General features: G+C 44.0%; 1 protein-coding gene across 1 annotated transcript in view; it reads right to left on the reverse strand.

Moving 5' to 3' along the window:
* Positions 1–254: 254 nt before the first annotated feature.
* MICU2 (mitochondrial calcium uptake 2) overlaps positions 255–20,931 on the reverse strand; it is a 146,685-nt gene continuing 126,008 nt past the window's right edge. The window contains exons 9-12 of the mRNA XM_047077727.1: positions 9,065–9,236; positions 3,880–3,988; positions 3,259–3,416; positions 255–905 (exon numbers count right to left, since the gene is read on the reverse strand). Coding sequence (XP_046933683.1) covers positions 801–905; positions 3,259–3,416; positions 3,880–3,988; positions 9,065–9,236 — 544 coding nt within the window. The 3' untranslated portion in view covers positions 255–800. The remainder of the gene's footprint in view (positions 906–3,258; positions 3,417–3,879; positions 3,989–9,064; positions 9,237–20,931) is intronic.

The following is a 20,931-nucleotide window of genomic DNA, read 5'->3' on the forward strand; positions in this document are numbered from 1 at the left end:
CCGACGTTGTGTTCAAGATTCTCCCAAAAACACTGTAGTTTGTTTTTTTAAATTTTATTTTAAATGACATCTACGTCCAGTGTGGGGCTTGAACCCACAGACCCAGGATCAAGAGTCTTGCTTGCTCCACTGACCGAGCCAGCCAGGGGATCCCCCAATTACGCTAGTTTTTAAGAACCCGAACTAATGTGGTTGGCAAGGATGAGAGTATTTATATTTATAAAAAAGTTTTAAAGAACACATTAAAAATGTAATTTTTGTATCTGTGGAAATACTTTATTTGGTTTCCACATACGATATTGAAATTTACACATTATTTTTAGGACAATTAATATACAGCTAACTGAAATAAAATGTACAAGAAGCTTATGAGATATGAGACACAGACAAGAAAATGTGAAATGTTCTTAACTGAATTTGTGCTACTGGGAACACCAGGACTCCTGGCCTTGATCTTAGCCTTGTGTGTCAATTATTTTTTTCTGTAATTACTAACTGACACCCTTCCAAAGAGATGTTTTACTACTTGTCTAAGAAATCAGTGAATAACGAGGTTTTCAATCTTATCAAAGTACAAAGCATGACTTCAATTCTAGGCCCTCTGACAGAATCCGGTACCTGTATTTACTAAGTTCTTTAATGAAATTTTATCAAGAAATTACTGAATCAGGAAGTAAATACAAGGCGTCTTTATATTACAAAGAAAATCGATGAAGACTCCAGAAGACAAACATCTAGTACTTAAAAAACAATTCCAAATTCTGACGTTCGGAGCAATGTAATTCCCGTATTATCTTTTTCTAAAAGAGACCTCTTCCGGCTTGTTTGCAGACTTCTTTTACTCCTTTAATGCTTTCTCTTTTCACACATTTCCAGTATTCTTGTATACTTTGCTGCTGTGGCACCTGTTAACACAAAGTGAAAGTAAAGAGATCATTCTCTTCAAGGTTAAACACGATTCCATGCGAGCTCTGTTGGCATTTATTTCCCACGTGCCTTCAGAGAGTCCCTGAGATGGATTATGTTGTGAAGGAGGATTCCAACAAAACCGTACGTAGGACGGGGTAAAGGAGAAAACGTGAACGTGACGTAAGAACAGCCTTGGGTAACTCAAGAGTGGAGGCTAAGTGCACGTGATTGGAGCCTCTTCCGTTAGAAGATAATGAAGATCGTGGGCAATTTCTTTCATATATTGGTTTTAAAAAATGTAATTATTTCATGACGCTTTATAATATTTTATAATGTTTTCCTTTTTATGGTGAACTTTATTTAGCTATGTGGAATATAAATTATAAGCCTAAAACTCTGATTTAAACCTACCTAAGTTAAAAAGAAACAATATATTTTATAAGAGGCTTTAAGAAAAAAGACTATAATTCACCTAAGTGCTCTGTGAATTAAAAAGTTCTATGAGTATTATTCCTCTGTTAAAGAAGAAAGTAAAGGTTAAAAAACATTTGTATCCTTGGTGAGCACAGGAGGACGGCGTTGCTGGATATCTCCCAAATGGAAGCAAATCTGCCAGTTGAAATTTTTTTTTAGAGAGAGTGAACGAGTGAGCAAGCTAGCGTGTGTGAGCAGGAGAGGGGCAGAGAGAGAGAGAGAGAGAGAGAGAGAGAGGGAGAGAGAGTCTTACGCCGGCTTCATGCCCAGCGCGGAGCCCGACATGGGGCTCTATCTCACGACGGTGAGATCACAACTTGAGCCGAAATCAAGAGTTGGAAACTAAACCAACTAAGCCACACCGGTGCCCTGCTAAAGTTTTAGATTTATTTAAAAAGTTTATTTATTTGAGAGAGACAGAGGGAGAGAGCATGCGTGCACAAGTGGGGGAGGGCCAGAGAGGGAGGGAGAGAGAGAATCCCGAGCAGGCTCTGCGCCATCAGCTATCAGGGTGCAGCCTGACTCGGGGCTCGAATTCACAAACTGGTGAGGTCATGACCTGAGCCGAAATCAAGAGTCAAACGCTTAACAGACTGAGCCACCCAGGTGTCCCTCTTTTAGATTTTATATATATTCTTCTCCTGATCGATTTACAGCTCTATTTAATGTCTTCGAGAAATGGCAGAGGCTCGTGGGTATATTAAATCGTTACTGCAAAGGCTGGTTTCATTTTCAGGGACAGGATTATTCACAATGAGATGCTGGATGCCCACAAAGCTTGAGAGACACATTTGCTAACAGAAATCATATTTACTCATTTTCCATTAATAATGTGGGTAGCAGGAAAAATCATGAGCTTTTCTGAGGAGTAAATGAAGGGGGCTGTTCATGAATCCACCACATTCTCTCCCTCATTCTCTCCTTTCTTCTGGCTGAACTGCCTCTTACCATACAGTTTTCTTTCCACCCTTGTTTTTCAACCTGCAGACTGCTTTTATGAGGGTGCTTCTTTTTTTTAATTAATAATTTATTTACTTTTTGATTTACATCCAAATTAGTTAGCACAGAGTGCAACAATGATTTCAGGAGTAGATTCCTTAGTGCCCCTCCCCCATTTCGCTCACCCCCCCCCCCACAACCCCTCCAGCAACCCTCAGTTTGTTCTCCACATTTATGAGCCTCTTTTGTTTTGTCCCCCTCCCTGTTTTTATATTATTTTTCTTCCCCTTCCCTTATGTTCATCTGTTTTATCTCTTAAAGTCCTCATATGAGTGAAGTCATATGATATTTGTCTTTCTCTAATTTCGCTTAGCATACTACCCTTATGATGGTGCTTCTAAGCAGATTCCAATTTAAACAAAATTTTGAGTTTTATTTGTCCCACAGGTATAGACTAATATGTGAAGAATCTGAATACAATAACAATGGCTAACATTTACTTCAACTGTCTCAGGCACTATCCCAAGTATTTTACGCTTAATTCTTACAACATTGTTTTCTGGTAGATTCTATTAGTTTCCTCATTGTACAGATGAGGAATGGGAGGCTCTGAAAAGTTAAGTGGCTTTGCAAGATTAGGCAGCTGGTGACAGAGCTGGGATTTGAATTTAGGTGTGTCTAACTACAGAGCCCAAAGTAAAATGATTTCTGAATAACAGTTTCTGATTAGATTCAGATTTAAAAAAAAAAAAAAACAAAGGAAAATACTGGATCCCATCTGAAGGAGACATCTCAGTTTGTGATCATGGCTTATAATCTCTTTACAAATGAAAAAAACCTCCATTTACGACCACACACGCATTGCCCAAATTCTAGGTGTAATGCCATTCACTTAATTACATGTAAACGTAGTTATTAAAAACTCAAAATCTTTACCCATAAACCTCGATGCATCCTGTTTTTTAACACCCCGAGAAACTCTCCATGACTAAGACATTCATCACCATCCACATCAAAGATCTTGAACACGGTGTCCAAAATATTGTTTGAGAGTTCCTGCCCTGTTGCTACTTTCACGGCCCTCTTAAACTCCGCTGAAAAAAGAAAACATAAAACAACTCATCAACTGTGTGAAATAGTCTAAGTGGAATTAGCCTGAATTTTATTATTTGAGAAGCAAAATTAAGTCTCAATGTTCATTATCACGGAAGTAAAACAAAACAAAAAATACTCATTAAGGATATGTTGAAATAATACATTTGGCTGAGAAATGTCTTGAAAGTAACTGAAAGAGGCAGCCTATTTTAATTTAATCAATGTTCTAAAGAACATATTTAAATATTCCCTTTTCCTTTTTAGGAAATCAGAAAGTAAAAGCAAATAACATAATTGTTAAATGTGAGAGTCCTTGTAAGTCTAGAGTAACCACACTGAATTAATTAAAAGGCTAATCAACTGTTTCACTGGTAATTGGCTCCTTGACTGGTATGTTCTAGTTGAAGAACAGAGTGATGTTATTTGTAGATGATAAAAATTAAACGAAGTCACGTAACTTACCCAGTCTGACAGGACGGTGAGCTAAACTAAACATTTGCATGGCAATAGCAAAATCTTCTAGGTGGGTGGCAAAATGACAAAAGGACTTGAACTCATCCAAACTAATACTCTAATAAAATAACAAAAGTGAGTGTTAATTACGATTTTGTAAAACTGATCTTAGAATATAAGCAGAAGCGTAAGTCCTGTTTCTGTCATAAAGCTTGTGAACTTTCATGGCCGTCCAAGAAAGTCTATTAAAAAGACGGGCAGGGCCACCGTGCATGGTTGTGCAGACTGCACACTGTGTGCAAGGCGTCTCCCGGATCGCGCAGGGCGAGAACTGGGGTGGCCCTGTGTCACAGACCGAACTGTCTCCGCAAGATCCACAGGCCGAAACCCAAACACCCAACGTAACTGTACTTGGACCTTTAGGGAAGCAATTAAGGCTACATGAGGTCACAAGGGTAGGACCCCACTCTGATAGCACCGATGTCCCGATAAGAGAAGGGGACAGCAGCGCACGCTCACTCCCCACGTAAGCACAGACGACAGGCCTCGTGAGGACAGGGTGAGAAGGCGGTGGTGGTCTGCAAGCTGGGAGGAGAGGCCTCACCAAAAACCAACCTGCCGGCACCTTGATCTTGGACTTCGGGCTCCGGAGTTGTGAGAAAATGAATGAGTTGTTTGAGCCATCCGGCCTGTGGCATTTTGTTACGGCAGGCTGAGGAAACTAATACCCCGTTAAGTGCTCTGCCTCCTTGCTTTCCTGCTTTATCCGTGGACACAGCACGGAGTAAGAGCACTGGGTTTTGGAGACAGAAAAGCTGTGCTTTAATTCCAGTTCTGCCATTTACTGTGTACGTGGTCTTAGCCTCTCCAAGCCTTAGCGAAGTAACCTTTCAGGAAGGAAGTAATTTGCTCAAGATCTACCAAGTGGAACAATCAGGATTTGAACCTTGGTTCCTAACTTCAAAACCTCTGCCCATAAAAACAAAACAGAAATAAGTTAGAAAAACTAGTTTTTCCACTGAAAAAGTAAACAAAGTATGAAAACTGTTAATTTGAAAGTAAATTCTTCCCTGCCTAAAAAAAAAAAAAGTTTCTCGGGGCACCTGTGTGGCTCAGTCGGTTGAACGTCCAACTCTTGATTTCAGCTGAGGTCATGATCCCAGGGTCGTGGAATGGAGCCCTCCGTGAGGCTCCATGCTGAGCAGGGAGCCTGCTTGAGATTCCCTCTCTCTCTCCCTCTGCCCGCTCCCCTGCTCACACTCGCTCTCTCTCTGAATATATATATATATATGTATATATGTATATATAAATGGTTTCTTTTGTAGGCACCTTCAGGATCATGTCCTCTGCATATAGGTGGTGGTCTTATTCAAGTTTCACTGCCCGCAGCCTTGGTAAATTCATGGAAGTTTTACTTTTAAAATTTCGTTAAGTCTTTGAAGAGGTAACATATACACATGGTAAAAAAACAAATTCTAGAATGGATAAAAAACAAAAAGTCTTTTTCCCTCCTTTGACCTCCAGTTCCCTTTCCCAGAGGTAAAGCACTGTTACCAATTCTTTGCGTATGCTTCCAGAAATATTCTACTCGTATAAAAGAGCATACACACACCCCTGTTTTACACAGTGGGAGTGTCCTCTTCACACATTTCTACACTTTGCTTTGTACTCTTAAGAATACATCTTATTAGCAGAAGAGTGGCCGTTCCTCTGTATCGTAATCTCAAAGCCGCCACTCGGTGCAACCTTCTGATTTTTCCTTTACTGATAGGTGAAAAATAGCATGCCATCAATGTTTGAATCTGTAGGTCTTTAGCTGTGAATGAAGTTTAAACACTTTTCTCTTCTGTTCTTATTGGTGACTTGTGGATTTCTATTCTTGTGTCTTTTTTATGTCCTCTGCCGAGATTTTTAATGAGCTGTTATGTGGCTTACTGCTGAGAGACAAGTCTCCATGGGCCTCTCACGTTGCTGCACATCTTTCAAAGAGAAGCTCCAACTACTTTATTGTTCCAGACTATCTTTCTAAGGGCATTTGTATAGCGAACAGCCTAGAATATTGACGACGTCTGCTTTGGAAGTAGAGCACAGTTTTGCCTACTGCCCATTATAAAAGATTCAGACTCCTGAAGATGAGCTTTCTTGGCTACGTGTGTGGGCAGCATCCACGGGGTACTCAGCATGGTCCCCATGGGACTTGGGAGGCGAGGGAGGACTGACACAAACATGATGCTCATGCTGTCGCTATGCTATGAATAATAATGTTCTTTGTCTCTGACCCAATAGTCTTGTATCTTCGGTCAGCATCCATGAAATGGTACAGGCTAACTTCCAAATAGATAAAATCTCAGATACTTTACATTTATTAACACACTGGTTTTTAGGATCCCTTTATACATTAAATAGGGCAAAATTTAAGACCTTTCAAAGTTCTTGATTTTTAAAGATCTCATGATAAATTAAAGAAATGGGCCCATTACATATGATGCCAATATTTCTTCCCTCCCCCCAGTTTGTTAATTTTTTTCTTTTGACTTTGATCCTAGTTTTGAGGGGGATGAGGGGAAAGCAACAGAATTTTTAACTTTTAGACAGCAATTTCATCAACTTTTCCTTGAAAGCTTCTGAGTTTTGCCTAGAGAAATATGCATACCCTACTCTGAGAGGATTGTTTCCAAGTTTCCTTCTCTACATACTCAGTTTCATTTTCCCCTGTAACATTTAATTCTTAGATCTATCTGGAATTTTAGAGTAAGGAGTGAGGCAGAGATTTACGTTCATTTCTCCCTCGGATGGCCAGTCAATTAACCTAGTGCCATTTATTAATAACTCCTCTTTTACCCAGCTAATTTACAATATGAATTCACATATGCTAGATTTCCATGTGTATTTGGGTCTAGTTTTGGACTTTATATTCTGTTCAATTGATAGGTCTGCCAAATTCATTGTAACAGGCTGTTCTAGTTATCAATATTTGGTAATATATTTTAATATCTCAATATTCTCTTTTTAAAGACTTAATTTTTTATTTTATTTTAAAAATTTTTATTATTTAAAATTTTTAAAACATTTATTCATTTTTGAGAGAAAGAGAGGCAGGGTGTGAGTGGGAGAAGGGCAGAGAGAGCGAGAGACACAGAATTCTAAGTAGGTTGAGCTGTCAGCACAGAGCCCGATGCGGGGCTTGAACTCAGAACGGCAAGATCATGACCTGAGCTGAAGTCGGACACTTGACATACTGAGCCACCCAGGCACCCCAAAGACTTAATTTTTTAAAAGCCATTTCAGGTTCATAGCAAAACAGGAGAAGTTATAGAGACTTCCTGGATATCTCTTGTCCCTGCGGCATTCTTTTCATAGAAACTTTTACGGCCTGTCTAGTTCACTCATGACAATCTGATGACATTTTTATTGAAACCCATTACTGTCCACCAATACTTTTTGGTTCCTGCACATAGGAAAGATTACACCTTTCTGCTTCTTTGCAGCTATGTGGGGTCATGTGATTAGTCTGGCCGGTAGCCAAGTGTGATGTTTCTAGGCCAACACACTTAATTGCTGGAATGTGCTCACTCCTTTCTTTTCCTGCCACGGCCTCTGAAGATGATGTTTTTTCCAGCCGGTAAAGCTCCAAGGTGGCAGAGCTTGAAGAGTCTGGGTCCCTGAGCAACTGAGTAGGCAGAGGCGCCTGGCAGCCCACAGTGGAAATGTAGCACGACTGAGAAAGAGATCTTCCTTACATTGGCCACGGGGACAGCACGGCAGTTTTAGAACTGCAGCAGACCCAGGCTGTTCCAGTATAAGCGTTACATTTACAGATGACTCCGAGGGACAAGTGCTACATCTATAATACTAAGACTTCCCATTCAATAATAGGAGATAGCGCTATAATTAGGCAAGTTTTCTTTTATATCTATCAAGACTTTAAAGTTTCATTTTCATGTATTTCTTGTTAAATTCATTTTTAATTTTATGTGTTTCTATTTCAATTACAAATGAGATCTTAATTATATTTTATTATCTTTTCCCTCACTATAGAAATAGCTTTAAAAAATTATATAGGGGCGCCTGGGTGGCTCAGTCGGTTAAGCCTCCCACTTTAGCACAGCTCATGATCTCACGGTTCGTGAGTTCGAGCCCCGCGTCGGGCTCTGTGCTGACAGCTCAGAGCCCGGAGCCTGCTTTGGATTCTGTGCCTCCCTCTCTCTCTGCCCTCCCCTGCTCACTCTCTGTCTCTCTCAAAAATACATAAACATTAAAAAAAAGAAATGAAAAAATTATATAAAAACATATGCCCACTCCAATACTATTTTTTGGAACAATAAAGTAAAAGCAATATATAAAGTAAAAAATCACTTCAAATCTTACAACAGTATATTAATCATTATTAATAGTTTGGCAATCATTACTTAATATACATATATATAAACATACACATCAACATTAAAAAAAAAGTGTATATATACACACTTATGCCATTACATTTTTTCTTTTTTTTTTTTTTTAATGTTTACTTATTTATTTTGAGAGTGAGAGAGGGAGAATGTGGGAGGGGCAGAGAGAGAGAGGGAGAGGGAGGGAGAGGGAGAGAATCCCAAGCAGCCTCCACGCTGTCAGTGCAGAGCCCAATGTGGGGCTCGATTTCACGAACAAGTGAGATCATGACCTGAGCTGACATCCGGATTAATCGACTGAGCCACCAGGTGCCCCTGCCATTACCTTTTCTAACCTGTAATTTGCACACTGGGCAGCTACTGCTAACATACTAGCATTGTAACAGGCACTTCACTGAATTTTTGCTGTTTCTAATAGCTTTTCAGTTTGATTCTCTTGGGTTCTCTAGGCATAGAATCACATCTATGCAAACAAAGCCAACTGTCCCTCCTTCCAAAGGTTCATACTCTTTTATTCTGTTAATTTGTACTGGCTCTGACTTCCAGAACAACAGTGGTGACAGTGGACATTGTTATTACCGACTTTACCGGAAATGCAAAACTCCTGTTTGGAATACTGATTCCATCTGGGCAGGAATTCATTCATAAGAAAATGTAAACACCATTTCTCACCTTGATTTTACACTCAAATAAGAGAGTAACATGGTTTGGGTTACTTTGAAAGTTACTTTATTTAATTATATAAATGTTTTTAACATGATTTCATCTTTACCAAAAGCATAATAAAAAGGCATACGAACCTCTCCTGCTGACAACTTCTCTCTTACGTTTTTCCAATAGATGTCTTTATTTTCAGTGTTAGTGAAAAAAAGTAGCCATTCTGCAAAGTCTTCTTTTCTCATGAAACTCAAACCTTTAGAAAACTGAAGGAATTCCATTTCTTGGACCTCTGTTTGTAAATTCTCCATAAATCTAAATGTTAAAATATAAAATTGATGTCAGGAACCAGTGGCATTCCATTTTAATATTGTCAGAAGGCCCGCGAGGCACCTCCGGCGGTACCCACGGAGCGGCTGGCCTCTTGACATGCTGAATCAAACAAAGCATTAGTGTGGTGAAAGGGGTGTGGGGAGCAGAAGATGAAGAGAAGCTGATTTAAAAAAAAATTTGTTTGTTCTAACTTTTGGCATGCACCACTGTCTTTCTCAAGAGCTTTCCTCTTCATTTCCAGGAACTTTTTTTTTTTTTTTAAATGTTTATTTTTGAAAGAGAGAGAGCATGAGTGGAGAAGACGCAGGGAGACAGGGAGACAGAAGGATCCGAAGCAGGATCTGCACGGACAGCGGACAGCCGGACGCGGGGCTCGAACTCATGTACTGTGGGATCATGACCTGAGCGGAAGTTGGACGCTTAACCGACTGAGCCACCCAGGTGCCCCCAGAGAAGCTGCTTAAGTCCATACTTGCTCCAATTTGTCACACTCTATACTCAATTTGTTTGTGCAACTTATACTTGGTAACCTACTTCTGATAGAGATTTATAAAAATTATGTAAAATGTTGCTCTGATGCATCTGTAACAGTTTTTTTTCCAATGTAGAAAAATTATCAAGATCAGAGAAACTTAAAATTCACTTGGGTTACTGCCTTTAGAATGATAATCATAATTAGGGGCGCCTGGGTGGCTCAGTCAGTTGGGCGTCCGGCTTCGGCTCAGGTCACGATCTCGCAGTTCATGAGTTCAAGCCCCGTGTCGGGCTCTATCCTGACAGCGCAGAGCCTGGAGCCTGCTTTGGATTCTGTGTCTCTCCCTCTCTGCCCCTCTCCTGCTCATGCTCTGTCTCTGTCTCTCAATAATAAATAAATGTTAAAAAAAATTAAAAAAAAAGAATGTTAATCATAATTAATGGTTCCTAATATTTTTGGATACCAAAGTTGATCAAGTAATCAATGGCTTTACATCAAAAGCTTAGATTTACTTAAAAATATTTATAATCATTTGGACAATAACTTGTGAATATATGACTCAACATTCTTTTTAAAATAAAAACATGGCACTTTGAGCAAACTCTCATCAACAGCTCCCTAGAAAAGTACAAGTTGAAAGGATATCAGATTAAAAAAATATTGTCTTTGAACAAGAACTCAAAACCACTGCACTTGATTTATTTATAAACTAAGTCATGTGAAAAGTATAATCTCCATGTGTTTTAATACGTTGAAGATTGCTTTATTCACCTTTTTACATGTTAAAAGAAACGTACTGTCATGCCACAATTTAATGGAATTATGCATGGGGTAAAAAACAGGTCTATTCCAGTTCAATGGGAGAAAAACAGTCACTGTTAAACAACGACTTGCTTTCGGTTCTACGCTTATCCCATAAACCTTAAAAGCATGGGGGAGTTTGATTTTAGGCTTCTATCTGTGTGATAGGTAAGAGTCTGTTACCTGCAACAGTTTCTGAATGTACTGGAGACACAGATTTATCAATGCCATGTTTTTCCGGGTCAAGGCAGAATTTTATCTACCACTTGAAGCATTTCCAGTGGGGGCTAACACATCAACAAAACCTTTTGCTGATATACCTTGTTCTCTGTTTTACTGAGTTTTATTATACTGTATATTGTGATGACATTCAACTTATTAGGATCGTTAAAAAATTTAACTGCTGTTAAACTACACATTGTTTGGCTTCAGCCACTTTCATCTTACTAATTACACTTGTTCTGTTTTGTTTTTTGAAGATTTTATTTTTAAGTCATCCCTACACTCAGCGTGGGGCTCGAACAACCCTGAGATCAAGAGTCGCGTTCTCCACTGACTGAGCCAGCCGGGCACCTCGCTCATTACGTTACTTTTGAAGAACAAAAGTATATTTTAGGATAGCCATCTTTCCTAACTCTAAAATTATAGATCTTGTTATGACTTGAAAATATGCAACGTGATACTGGACATAAGTACATGAATTGAAGAATTCATACTATATAAAGTCTCCAGATAAATTCTGAACAAGTTAAATAGTTTATAAATTAGTGGATTAAGTGGGAACATTGGGAAAAAAATCTTTTTCTTACCTGATTTTTAAAAAAATTTTTTAGGTCATGGGTGGGTGGCTCAGTCGGTTGAGAGTCCGACTTCGGCTCAGGTCACGATCTCGCGGTCCGTGAGTTAGAGCCCCGCGTGGGGCTCTGGGCTGACATCTCGGAGCCTGGAGCCTGCTTTGGATTCTGCATCTCCCTCCCTCTCTGCCCTTCCCCCACCGTCTCTCTCTCTCCCTCGTGCGTTGTCTCTCTCTCAAAAATAAAACATTAAAAAATTTTTAAAAATTCTTTAGGTCATGGGGCGCTGGAGCTGGCTCACGCCAGCTCTGAGAACTGTCTACACACGTTTTCCCGCCTGTATTTCATGTCTGGCAGCTTGAAATTGGCCTGGTAGAGAACTTACATTACTTATGACCAAATGCTACAAATTAGGCTGTTCTTCCTGAGAGCAGACTGTCACACGTATTTATTAGCACAACACTGCTTATAGACATCTTTGAATGTATGAAAGCTCTATTCGGGGATACAGGCAATAACATTTCTTTTTTTTTTTTTTAAATTTTTAAATGTTTATTTGTTTTTGAGAGAGATAGCATATGAGCGAGGTAGAGGCAGAGGGAGAGAAAGAGACACAGAATCTGAAGCGGGCTCCAGGCTCCGAGCTGTCAGCACGGAGCCCGACGCGGGGCTCGAACCCACAGGCTGTGAGATCACGACCTGAGCCGAAGTCGGACGCCCGACCGACTGAGCCACCCAGGCGCCCCAACAAATCACAGATTTATCCACATGCTCCCTCGTTAGCTGATACGTTTCTCTCGACATGTGGTAGTGTCTACTTAATATGGCTCTGTCCCTTCGGTCACCTGGTCTAGCACCAGCTCCTTGAAATCCCATTCAACGCACCAACCACCTGCCAGGGAACTGTGGGACCACTCCTTTTAGAAACTCTGTGGCTGCTGAAGCCTTGAAAGAGAAACCTGGGTCTGGACCTCATGTCTTCAGTTTCTGAGATATATAACCCTGGACGGAGTCCCTTACGAATCTCACCCAACTCCTGCCTCGCTTTCCAAGGACCGCTGGAATAATACACGTGAAATACCCAGACAAGTGCCAGGCGCGTGGAAGCACTCGGCAGTCAGCCGCGGGACGGCACTGAGGCTGCAGGAAACCGCCTCCCTCGTGATCCCCGCTCAAGCCCAGACTCCAAGCCCTCGGCTTCCTCGGGCTGTCGAAGGCCTTCTTCGGGGGCACCTTGAAGAAAATCCCTCAGAAACTGCGCCTAGTGCTACCCGCGTAAACGGATGGTCTGCAGCCCTAACCAGGTCCTCAACGCTGCCGACAGCCTTCCGCTAGGCCAGAGGGCTCTCTTTCGTTCTCTCACACAGTGGCCATCTCAACTTGCGTGCGTTCTCGACAAATCTGTCCCGCGGCTACTTGGCTTCAGCACATGGCTTGCCCCCAGTTCCCAGAGCAAGCAGAGGTCACTGCGTAGGAAACTCGCTCACTTTCTGGCTGTCACTCCAGGGATGTAACAACACTCATCCCCGTCTCCTTTCTGTCCCAGTGACAGAGGAGTCCCTTTCCCGCTGACGGCCGATTGATCTACCTGCGCTCTGAATTCCACCTCTATTTTCCTCTATTTTCTTCCTCCTCAGGGGCCTTGCTGCTCTGCTGACCCCCATTCGCCCTGCATTCAGTCCTTCCCTCTTTACATCGTCGTTCAAACACGTGTGGAAACCTCTTACGTTCCCCTCCTGCTCCTGCCCCCCCCTTCCTGTGCTGTGGTCACTCTTACCCCTCCCCCACTCCTCCCCTCCTGCCCCCCACTTCCTGTGCTGTGGTCACTCTTACCCCTCCCCCCCTCCTGCCCCCCCCTTCCTGTGCTGTGGTCACTCTTACCCCTCCCCCCCCTCGCCTCCTGCCCCCCCCTTCCTGTGCTGTGGTCACTCTTACCCCTCCCTCCCTCCTCGCCTCCTGCCCCCCACTTCCTGTGCTGTGGTCACTCTTACCCCTCCCCCCCTCCTCCCCTCCTGCCCCCCACTTCCTGTGCTGTGGTCACTCTTACCCCTCCCCCCCTCCTCCCCTCCTGCCCCCCACTTCCTGTGCTGTGGTCACTCTTACCCCTCCCCCCCTCCTCGCCTCCTGCCCCCCACTTCCTGTGCTGTGGTCACTCTTACCCCTCCCACCCTCCTCGCCTCCTGCCCCCCACTTCCTGTGCTGTGGTCACTCTTACCCCTCCCCCCCTCCTCGCCTCCTGCCCCCCACTTCCTGTGCTGTGGTCACTCTTACCCCTCCCCCCCTCCTCGCCTCCTGCCCCCCACTTCCTGTGCTGTGGTCACTCTTACCCCTCCCCCCCTCCTCGCCTCCTGCCCCCCACTTCCTGTGCTGTGGTCACTCTTACCCCTCCCCCCCTCCTCGCCTCCTGCCCCCCACTTCCTGTGCTGTGGTCACTCTTACCCCTCCCCCCCTCCTCGCCTCCTGCCCCCCACTTCCTGTGCTGTGGTCACTCTTACCCCTCCCCCCTCCTCGCCTCCTGCCCCCCCTTCCTGTGCTGTGGTCACTCTTACCCCTCCCCCCTTCCTCGCCTCCTGCCCCCGCTTCCTGTGCTGTGGTCACTCTTACCCCTCCCCCCCCTCGCCTCCTGCCACCCCCTTCCTGTGCTGTGGTCACTCTTACCCCTCCCCCCTCCTGCCCCCCACTTCCTGTGCTGTGGTCACTCTTACCCCTCCCCCCTCCTCGCCTCCTGCCCCCCCTTCCTTTGCTATGGTCACTCTTACCCCTCCCCCCCTCCTGCCCCCCCTTCCTTTGCTATGGTCACTCTTACCCCTCCCCCCCCCCCCCCCCCCGCCTCCTGCCCCCGCTTCCTGTGCTGTGGTCACTCTTACCCCTCCCCCACTCCTCGCCTCCTGCCCCCCACTTCCTGTGCTGTGGTCACTCTTACCCCTCCCCCACTCCTCGCCTCCTGCCCCCCACTTCCTGTGCTGTGGTCACTCTTACCCCTCCCCCCCTCCTCGCCTCCTGCCCCCCCTTCCTTTGCTATGGTCACTCTTACCCCTCCCCCCCCCCCCCGCCTCCTGCCCCCGCTTCCTGTGCTGTGGTCACTCTTACCCCTCCCCCCCTCCTCGCCTCCTGCCCCCCACTTCCTGTGCTGTGGTCACTCTTACCCCTCCCCCCTCCTCGCCTCCTGCCCCCCCTTCCTTTGCTATGGTCATTCTTACCCCTCCCCCCCTCCTCGCCTCCTGCCCCCCCTTCCTTTGCTATGGTCACTCTTACCCCTCCCCCCCCCCCCCCCCCCCGCCTCCTGCCCCCGCTTCCTGTGCTGTGGTCACTCTTACCCCTCCCCCACTCCTCGCCTCCTGCCCCCCACTTCCTGTGCTGTGGTCACTCTTACCCCTCCCCCCCTCCTCGCCTCCTGCCCCCCACTTCCTGTGCTGTGGTCACTCTTACCCCTCCCCCCCTCCTCGCCTCCTGCCCCCCCTTCCTTTGCTATGGTCACTCTTACCCCTCCCCCCCCCCCCCCGCCTCCTGCCCCCGCTTCCTGTGCTGTGGTCACTCTTACCCCTCCCCCACTCCTCGCCTCCTGCCCCCCACTTCCTGTGCTGTGGTCACTCTTACCCCTCCCCCACTCCTCGCCTCCTGCCCCCCACTTCCTGTGCTGTGGTCACTCTTACCCCTCCCCCACTCCTCGCCTCCTGCCCCCCACTTCCTGTGCTGTGGTCACTCTTACCCCTCCCCCCCTCGCCTCCTGCCCCCCACTTCCTGTGCTGTGGTCACTCTTACCCCTCCCCCCCTCCTCGCCTCCTGCCCCCCACTTCCTGTGCTGTGGTCACTCTTACCCCTCCCCCCTCCTCGCCTCCTGCCCCCCCTTCCTTTGCTATGGTCATTCTTACCCCTCCCCCCCTCCTCGCCTCCTGCCCCCCCTTCCTTTGCTATGGTCACTCTTACCCCTCCCCCCCCCCCCCCCCGCCTCCTGCCCCCGCTTCCTGTGCTGTGGTCACTCTTACCCCTCCCCCCCTCCTCGCCTCCTGCCCCCCACTTCCTGTGCTGTGGTCACTCTTACCCCTCCCCCCTCCTCGCCTCCTGCCCCCCCTTCCTTTGCTATGGTCACTCTTACCCCTCCCTCCCTCCTCGCCTCCTGCCCCCCACTTCCTGTGCTGTGGTCACTCTTACCCCTCCCCCCCTCCTCGCCCCACTGCAATCTGCCTTCTGCTCCCCCTGAGCATGTCTACCCTGCGTGCATCACCTTCCTTGCTGAGCTTGTTCCTACTCGTGTTCTGTCTCAGTGAACAGGTATCACATCGTTCGCCGGCTCCACACACACACCAGGCGGCGGCCTGGACTTGCTCCTCACTCTTCATCCCCTCAGTCGCCACTATTATTAACTCCCTTCTCCTAAATAATCCCTTGCATGCTCCGCTCGTCTCTGTTCCCGCCGCCACCACCTCGGTCTGATCACCGTCCTTTCTTCTCTGTTGATGCAACGGCTTCCAACGGATCTCCTTGCCCTCTGCCGGAGTTCCCTGGCCAAGCTGCCGGCTCCGATGACCGCCTCCCTCCCCCCTGCTTCAAGGTCTTTGGTGACTCTCCGCCCTTCTCCACGAGGCACAAACGCCTTCACAGCTGTGCCTATGCTCATCTTCCCACCCTCCGCTCTTACTTCTGCTTCAGCCACGGTGAACTTCTCGTTTCTGAATTTGCCATGTCTTCTGCATTCAGACACAAGACTTTATCTATTTAGTAATCACTGGGTTCAGATAGCACTGGTTGACAATTCCTACCAACATTATGCAAATTTGGACTCTTCCTGAGAAATTAAAAACGAAGTACCTGAACACAGCAGTAGTCTGTCTACAGTACATCAGTTAAATTCTTCTGTGGGATGACAATAACTTAACACATTTCTGATGATGTTTTTCTAACTTAAATTCACTGTGTTTTGGCTGTATCACACAATGAACCTGTCTAGTACGGGATTTCTGCATATTATCAGGCATAATAAGAATTTAGGGCCAAAGAGTTAGATAGAAACATCAATATTTTGTAAAGTAAAAATTGACCTGGAGATTTATTTATTTATTTAAAAAAAAGTTTTTTTTAACGTTTATTTATTTTTGAGACAGGGAGAGACAGAGCATGAACAGGGGAGGGTCAGAGAGAGGGAGACACAGAATCCGAAACAGCCTCCAGGCTCTGAGCTGTCAGCACAGAGCCTGACGCGGGGCTCGAACTCACGGACCGCGAGATCGTGACCTGAGCCGAAGTTGGCCGCTCAACCGACTGAGCCACCCAGGCGCCCCTGACCTGGAGATTTAAACAAATTACTGTTTTACAGGATGTAAAACAGATTTTTAAATAATTGCTTTTTCCTTAGTGTCAAGTCTACATTTACTAAGAAATGTTTTTGTTCCAGAAACTTCTAAATTCTTTTGTGTGAAGTATTTAAACTTATAACGAATTCTAGAATTTAAATTAATAATGCATGAAACAAAATCTGGAATATTGACTGGTTCAATTTGACCTATCTTTTCCTATTGATACAAGAACACTAGAACAGAGTAAGCACTGAGGAAGAAAGTCACTTCGAATGGAGTGGGGAGGACACTGAAGAGGTAGGGCCTATGCATATTTCCCGGCTCAGTTCTTGGAAGAATGGTAACCTTGGCTTGTCGCCAAACTGCAAGCATTTGAGACGAGTGTGTGTCACATGCAAGAATGGACTAAAACGGACTTTCTGCCCAGCGCTGATCTTGGCAACGAATCGCATACGGGACAGTGTTACCCTAAGCCTGCCACAACCGACCTAAGAAACAAACAAAGAACCCCCCAACTTATGTAATGTGCCTACAATTCCTCCTTTGCCTTTAAAAATCTGAGCTCCTTTGTCTCTTTGAACCATGATCTGGGTTGTTGCCTTAATGTCTGTCTCCTGATGCAGTTCCTAAGATCGCAAAACAAATGTGTTTTTAGCCTTGCCTTTTCTTGACACTTTAGATATATTAATTCTTGCTTTTTAATTTTGTATTTGTTCATGAGTTTAATTATATTACTAGAGCATTTTCAGCAGATTTTATAAGGACTAGGGATCCTTCATAAAACTGATACAAGTTCTCAATATTTTGTCTTAAAGTGACACTACTGAATTTTCAAATACAAAAATTGATAATAAAATTGGAAATAGCTTTGTCATCTGTGATGAAAAATACAAGTAGTATCTAGCTTTCTGTTCTAACTTGAAAAATCCTTCTCTCTGAATTTTAAAGCAGTCAGTCCTTGGGGGAAAAGATGGGAATATACTTTTAGTTTTGATTTTTTTCTTTAGATGTTGGATTAAGGAGCCTTTGGGAAAAGAGACTGAGGAAACTCTTAGTGGAAGAAGTCTCTTGGCCAAGAGAGCTGGGGAAATGCAAACACAGGAAGAAGCCAGAGGAAAAGAATTCCGTAAGGAGACAGATCTGGGAGTTGGGAAACAAACTCACTAGAAACTCTAAAACTAAGGTGACGTGAGTTTGGCACGTATTCTGAATGCTTACCGTGTGTTATGTTGTGTATACTTTAACCGACAGTATCTCATTTAATTGTCAGATCAACCTCAGACTTTTCATGTTGGGGGATAGTATATTAATGTAAATGAGAGTAGAAATAAAAATGATTAGGAAGGAGGATATTTGCATGAATTAGAGATTTGCTCTTTTCCTTTATTAGATTATTTTAAAATTATAATTTGTAATTTTTAAATTTACTTTTAAAAAATATATCATTTTAAAGTTTATTTATTTTTGAGAGGAGCAAGTGAGCAGGGGAGGGGCAGAGAGAGGGGAGAGAGAGAGAGTCCCAAGCAGGCTACGTGCTCACAGTGCAGAGCCCAACGTGGGGCTTGAATTCACGAACCGTGAGATCACGACCTGAGCCAAAATCAAGGGTCGGACACTTACGCGACGGAGCCACGCGGGTGCCCCTAAATTTACTCACAACTCTTTAAAGTGGGCAGGACAAATGTTGCCACGTATATTTTTACAAAGACTAGAAAAAGGTACATGATTTTCCCAAGACCATACAGCTAAATAAATCGCACACCTAGCATTTACAGCCATTTGGACCTCATGTCCAGTGTTCTCTCCCTTCTATATTGCTACCAGCTTCTCAGACTGTGGCATTTAATTGTTAGCACTTCTACTTGCTTAGTAAAGCTTAAAGTGGTTTTAGAGAAAAAGCAGCTGAATTTTAGAAGCTGAAGTGAAGTATGCCTCCTTGCTTAAAACTGTGATTTTAGTTGTTCTCTACTGACAGGATGCTGTAAAAAAAAAAAAAAAAAAAAAAAAAAAAAAAAAAAAAAGCCCGTGAAATTTATCGCTGGTCTTACTATAATTGTTAAGAATAGAATTCTTCATGTTACACAGTGTCCTTTTTATAAAGCCCCTTCGGAAGATTTCTTTCTGACCTCATGATGAGGACCGAATGTCTCCGCCCCCCCAGCCCCTTACGCCGAACCAGTGAGCTTCCAACTCAGGGACACGGTGAGTTGGGCAACTGACGTGTATCCCCCTTCATGGTGCCTGCCAGAAAGCGCGGTCAAATCTGCGGTGTGTTCTTAGCAAGCGCACAGAATCTCACGGTTTGCGCTTAGTGTACTAGCCTAATTAGTGGCTCCATTTTATGACACTGCCACTGTTCTTCTTTTGTTCGTTTTTCTTACCCGCTTCTGATATCGGTGTTTACATTCTATTACGAGTGCCTACTTAGAGCCCGACCCTTGTATAGAGTAAGTCGACATATTAATCATCATATATTAATCAACACATTCATTACATGAATAATATAATAATTATATGATATGATGCAATATAGGATATAATAATATATGATAACGAATAATGGATAATCACACAATAAATTCACATATACATATATAACCTTATTAAGTAGATATTTATCATCATCACTTCACAAATGAAGGAACAGAGATTGGAGCCTCTGGTTAAAATGCTTGTTCATCAAATCCCACTTAGTAAATGATGAAGTTCCACATCTGAACCCAGGTCTGTCTAAATCACAAATATGTTTTTTTCACAATCGATACTGTTTCTCTAAATGAGAAGCTAACGTCTATAGGCAAATGTTTTAAGTAGCCCCAAAGCTATAACTTGGTGGCACCTTCCTTGCCTTTCCTTGAAACTAATAAGCTGTACCTTCTAAAACAATATCCCTTTATCAGAGAAGCTGGAAGAAGGTGGCTGACACCAAGGACAAACATCTCTTTGAAACAATTTTTCTGGGGGCGCCTGGGTGGCTCAGTCAATTAAGCATCCGACTTCGGCTCAGGTCATGATAGTGCGGTCTGTGAGTTCGAGCCCTGCGTCCAGCTCTGTGCTGACAGCTCGGAGCCTGGTGCCTGCTTCCGATTCTGTGTCTCCCTCTCTCCCTGCCCCTGCCCTACTCATGCTCTGTCTCTGTCTCCAAAAATAAACAAACATTTTTTTAAAGTAAGAATTTTAAATAAAATTATTCTGTTTAAAGAAAATTAAAGTTAGAACACCTTTTTTTTTTTTTTTTTTTTGAGTAAAGCAATAGAGTTTATTGAGAGAAAGTATAAAGCTCTCAAGAGTGAGAGGGGTCGCAACTGGGTGGCTGCTGAGGATTTTTGTCCCTGACTTTTTATTGGGACCTTATCAGAAAGCTTGTGAGATTTCATGCATGGCACCTAGACTGGGCAGGTCCAGAATACTTTTATCTTAACCTCTTTTTCCCCAAACTCTGCTGCCTTTGCCAATTCCTCAGCCAGGTTCCCCCTTGCAGCTGCAGCCTGCCTTCCTGGAGGTCCCTTACTTCTTCCTACGTAATGTTACACCTTTCCCCACTCATTACAATTTGGGAATCTACATAAACTAAATATTTAATTGTTTTAATAGATACTCTTAACTGTTTTTACATTTCTTAGTTAATTTATTTATAAATACTTCTATTTCTTTGCTTCCCAGAACACCTTTAAAATTAACTAGTTTAGGGAATCTTAAAGTGAAGGGGGAGTGGTGTATTAGTCTGAATAAGTACAGCTGATATAATAGCCTGGCTTGGCTTTAAATCATGGTATTTATTTTGAAATTTTAAGAAGTGTTGAGACAGTAATATTTTTCAAGTATAAGAAAAGACATTTTAAAAAATGTTTGTCGAGAAAAACTATTGTAGAGAGGTTAAATGACTTACTGGAGTTCAGCTATGGGGTACATTATGATTGGACAGAATTCAGAAACTTGGGCATTCCTCATTCCTCAATCACTGGGCCCCACAAAATTTCTTTTTAAGTTTATTTATTTATTTTGAGAGACAGAGAGAGCGTGTGCAGGGGAGAGGCAGAGAGAGAGGGGGAGAGAGAGAGAGAGAGAGAGAGAGAGAGAGAGAGAACCCCAAGCAGGCTCCGGGCTGTCGGCTCAGAGCCCGACGTGGGGTTTGAACTCATGAACTGTGAGACCGTGACCTGAGCCGAATCCGAGAGTCAGATGCTTAACCAACTGAGCCACCCAGGCGCCTCTGGGTCCTACAATCTTATGTCCTAACTATGTCTTAAAAACTCTCCCACTTCAAAATCCTTGTTACTACATTGGTTCAAGGCTCTCATCGTTTCTTGTCT

The sequence above is a fragment of the Lynx rufus genome, unplaced genomic scaffold (assembly GCF_022079265.1).
Source record: "Lynx rufus isolate CCGP_SWC_20201006 ecotype Redwood Valley unplaced genomic scaffold, mLynRuf1.p SCAF_1, whole genome shotgun sequence".
Lineage (NCBI taxonomy): Eukaryota > Metazoa > Chordata > Mammalia > Carnivora > Felidae > Lynx > Lynx rufus.